The 4,148-nt window shown below is 39.2% G+C and overlaps 1 protein-coding gene across 1 annotated transcript; it reads right to left on the minus strand.

Moving 5' to 3' along the window:
- Positions 1 to 210: 210 nt before the first annotated feature.
- Positions 211 to 3,025, minus strand: LOC104961288 (vesicle transport protein SFT2B-like). The gene is made up of 8 exons (XM_010789557.1): positions 2,798 to 3,025; positions 2,407 to 2,496; positions 1,977 to 2,062; positions 1,540 to 1,621; positions 1,392 to 1,427; positions 1,192 to 1,250; positions 1,097 to 1,126; positions 211 to 909 (listed from the first exon to the last, which is right to left on the minus strand). The coding sequence occupies exons 1-8, from the start codon at positions 2,864 to 2,866 to the stop codon at positions 873 to 875; spliced, it is 489 nt and encodes a 162-aa protein (XP_010787859.1). The 5' UTR covers positions 2,867 to 3,025; the 3' UTR covers positions 211 to 872.
- Positions 3,026 to 4,148: the final 1,123 nt, after the last annotated feature.

Consider the following 4,148-nt stretch of genomic DNA (forward strand, 5'->3'; position numbering starts at 1 on the left):
CGTTTTATTGTTTTTAACGTTGAAATGACAAGTGCAACTGGGGAAGATGAAGTTGTTGTGAGTTCCCTTTTCAAGACAATTCAGTGAAAAGACGGACATTATAATGCCGGGGGGGTGGGGGGTGTCACACAGCAGGTGATGAAAGCTGCAGACAAAGAGATGCAAATACAGGGTTTCAAAAACAACAGTGTGTGTGTGTGTGTGTGTGTGTGTGTGTGTGTGTGTGTGTGTGTGTGTGTGTGTGTGTGTGTGTGTGTGTGTGTGTGTGTGTGTGTGTGTTGTTTAGTAAGAATGTAATGTCTTAATTCAATCACTTGAAATAGTTTAAAGAGGTGACATCTTCTGTAACTTTATTTTGAAAAGCCACTCTTTAATGAAGATGGAATTCTCAAGTTGATCATAAAATGACGAATGATTGATTTAAAGCATCAGGAAAAAGCACTATTGGTTAATATTATAATGTTGGTATTACACTTATTTTATTTTAACTCAATTATGGACTCTGAAATCCCACCAAAATAAAAGCTCCGTCTTCATGTTATCTTTTAATTTCAGAGTAAGATGTTTTTAATGCTGTAGATTAATTTGTTCTTAATTATCTCAGAATATAAAACTGAGCAGCAGCTTCAATAAAAATACAAATATAAGTAAAGGCAGGTAGCAGATAACGTGCTAACAGCTAACGTGCTAACAGCCAACGTGTTAACAGCTAACGTGCTAACAGCTATCAGTGGCTGCAACAACAAAGAGACACGTAGAGGAAATGTTCAAGGCACTGATTTGTAGTTTTTCTGGAGGTTGAAATGTTTAAGGCTTCTGATTGGACACACTCACAGCATCCTGCGTCCTGATTGGTCGATAGAGGCTGTCACTCACACGCACATCGAGCACAGCTTCATGACTCCGTCCCTGATAACAAACAAAAAGATTACAATTATTCATTTACATTTTTTTGACTGGGTTTTATAATAGATAAAAATAACACGTCATTTGAAATCTAAAGTAAATGATTGCAATCATACTCAATGTATAAAATGTAAAAAGATTAAATAAAATACTATAATAATAAGAATAATAATATAAAGGTGAGTGTTACCTGGCGAAGGGGATGTAGGAGAGGCCGTACCTGAGAGGAACACAAAGTTAGTTATATATTCATATATATCTATATTTAAATGTGTGTTTGAATACCAGGTGAAGGCGAGGAACTGGAGAACACAGAAGAGCAGCGCCAGGCCGTTGTTCTTCCACTGCGCGCACACACACACACACACACACACACACACACACACACACACACACACACACACACACACACACACACAATAAGTAGAAGAATATAATATATAAATAATACATTATATTTAAAACAACAGCTGTTTGTGTCTCACCCAGAAAGCAGCACAGAGCGTCAACACCAGACACACCTGAGGAGAGAGAGATGGTTATATTACTGTGAGTGTGTGTGTGTGTGTGTGTGTGTGTGTGTGTGTGTGTGTGTGTGTGTGTGTGTGTGTGTGTGTGTGTGTGTGTGTGTACCATCATAATGGCTGAAGCGATGGCTCTCTCTTTAGCGCACATGGACTTCAGCTGCCGTAGCGGACCCATCAGGAACATGGTGCTGGAATATAGAATATATATTTTAACAAACAATATTATAGTTGTTAATATAAATGTAATACGTAATTTAAGATCAGTTTATTATTAAGAATTTGTATTATTTATAATAATCAGGAACATCGTGCTGCAAATATTTTATATATAATTTAATAAATGTTATTTTCATGTTCTGAGAATAATCTGCAGCTGTGCTTCCGGCCTCCACCACAAGAGGGAGCTGTTCCTTTTATAAAAGGCACTTTGTTTTATATCAATGTTATAAATTCTATGCTTTTGTATTTCTTATTGATATAAAAATACACTGAATACTCTCAGATACACTACAGTGTGTTATTGTCCCTCATTGTGTGTGTTACCTGAACAGAGCGCTGATATTTCCCACGCTGTAGAGGACAGCGAACACAACCAGCCCGACGCGGGGGAGCCACAGCAGGCAGCTGCCCTGAAGCATAGGAAGTACATGTTAATTCATTACTAAATAATAATAAAAACAACATTAAAATACGAGAGAAATAAATAAAATACAGCTAAATATTGCAATAGTGGGAATAGGTAAATAAATATGAGAGTATTAAATGCAACTAAATAAAATAAATGAAAGAGAAAAATATAAAAAACTAAAGTGTCGTCAATAATTCTTTATTAGTTTTTCATTTTTTTACAGATTTATTTTAAAACAATTAATTTTTAAATAAATCTGGATATCAGTAATGTTCATCCCGAAGCTTATAGACGAACATGTAATAATAATAATAGATATATATATATATATATATATGTATATACCAGGACCGAGCAGAGGACCCCGAGCACGAAGCAGACCCCGAAGCCTTTCATCCGGGTCTTCCAGGCCAACGAGGACGCCTGATTGGCTCTCTGGGAAACACACACTATATTACTCGCTTGTTTATGTTACAATTTATTTATTTATTATGTTCAGTTTAAAACACATTTTCACAGAGATATCTTGAACAGCTGTCCTGAGTTTTTAACTGTTTTATAAATTGTGTTCTTTGTTATCTTTTTACAGAGTTTTAACAGGTTGTTTTTAACTGAGTTTTGAGAGTTGTTTTCCACATTAAACCCTAGTCTTTAACCCTTTCCTTAATATTTATTTATGTGCTTAAAGCTGCGTAGATACCCGTGTGTAGCTTAGCTCACATGCTAACATCTTTACCTCAATGATTCCGGTTCCGTCGCTGTTTGCGTCCTCCTGTCCGCTCAGTACCTTCTTTAGTTTATCCATAAGTACACACACACCCTCTCAGGGTCTCAGGGTCTCAGGTGAGTTCTCTATAGGTGAGTTTCCTCTACAGGTGAGTTCTCTAGAGGTGAGCAAGCTGCAGGTGTTTAGCTTCAGGAACAACACATCAACAGGTGCAGCTCTTCCGCACGCAGTACCACACTCTGCCACACAGTGCGCGGAGGGGGCGCTGTTTCCCCTCAGGGGGATTTTATTATTATTTAAAGTATATTTGGACAAAAAACACAAGCCCGGTATTTGTGGAGCTGATTAAAAAACTTTATTACATTTCAATTATTTATCAGTATTTTTTTTTTTTTAAGCATTTATTCTAGAATTTAAATAATTTGTATTTCCTATTGAGGGTGCGTTTGATTGTGCATCTGTTGCTCCCGGTGGGGTCAGGGCACTTTGACGCGCGGGGAGTCCCAGTAGACCGGCAGGGGGACGGACACCTGCACGCGACACGTGGGGCAAGACTGCTTCCTCCACAGGTGCTCCTCTATACACTGCAGGGACAAACAACAACAACAACAACAACAACAACAACAAAAACAACAACAAGATAAAGACAGTTTTCCCATAAAATAAATGAAATGGACAACATTAAATAAATAAAACAAATAATATAAAATAATGTAATATGATATTGTGGGTACCTCTCTGTGGAAGCTGTGGTTACACGGCAGCTCTCTGGTTCCTCCGGCTCCTTTACTCAGGTCCTTTTGACAAATCAAACACACACTGGCCCTTTCTCATTTCTCTAACTCCCTTCCTCGACTCCCCTCCTCGACTCCTATCCTCGAGACTTAGTCCCGCCCACAGGAGATACGAGCGGAGGAGTCGAGGAGGGGAACCGAGGAGAGAGGAGGGGAAGCAGCAGGCGGTTAGAGAAATGAGAACTCCTCTCCTCTTAGCGGTCATTTTAAAGAGACGTCCATTAATGATGACAGGAGGCACAGCAGCCCTCTGTCTGATGGACAGATGTGTTCATGACCACACACATATTTACTTTGATTCATTCACAGTGCGGTACAATGAGACAATAACAGGCTACAGATGACGGACACACACACACACACACACACACACACACACACACACACACACACACACACACACACACACACACACACACACACACACCTTTCTGCACGGACCTCTCAGCTGTTCTCTCTGGAAACATCGCGTCACGATGAAAGCAGTTACTAAAATAATATCCAGGGGATGCATGCAGAGCTGTGATTGGCTGAGATAAGTCCGGCCGTGCGTCACGACTCTTTGA

The sequence above is a fragment of the Notothenia coriiceps genome, unplaced genomic scaffold (genome assembly GCF_000735185.1).
Source record: "Notothenia coriiceps isolate Sejong01 unplaced genomic scaffold, NC01 NC01_scaffold00033042, whole genome shotgun sequence".
NCBI classification, from domain to species: Eukaryota; Metazoa; Chordata; class Actinopteri; order Perciformes; family Nototheniidae; genus Notothenia; species Notothenia coriiceps.

Coding starts and splice junctions, on each gene's coding strand:
- LOC104961288 (XM_010789557.1), bottom strand. CDS start 2,866: ATGGATAAACTAAAGAAGGTACTGAGCGGACAGGAGGACGCAAACAGC. Junction 2,063..2,406: donor GGGTCCTCTGCTCGGTCCTG/GTATATACATAT, acceptor CCTATGCTTCAG/GGCAGCTGCCTGCTGTGGCT. Junction 1,622..1,976: donor AATATCAGCGCTCTGTTCAG/GTAACACACACA, acceptor TCTATATTCCAG/CACCATGTTCCTGATGGGTC.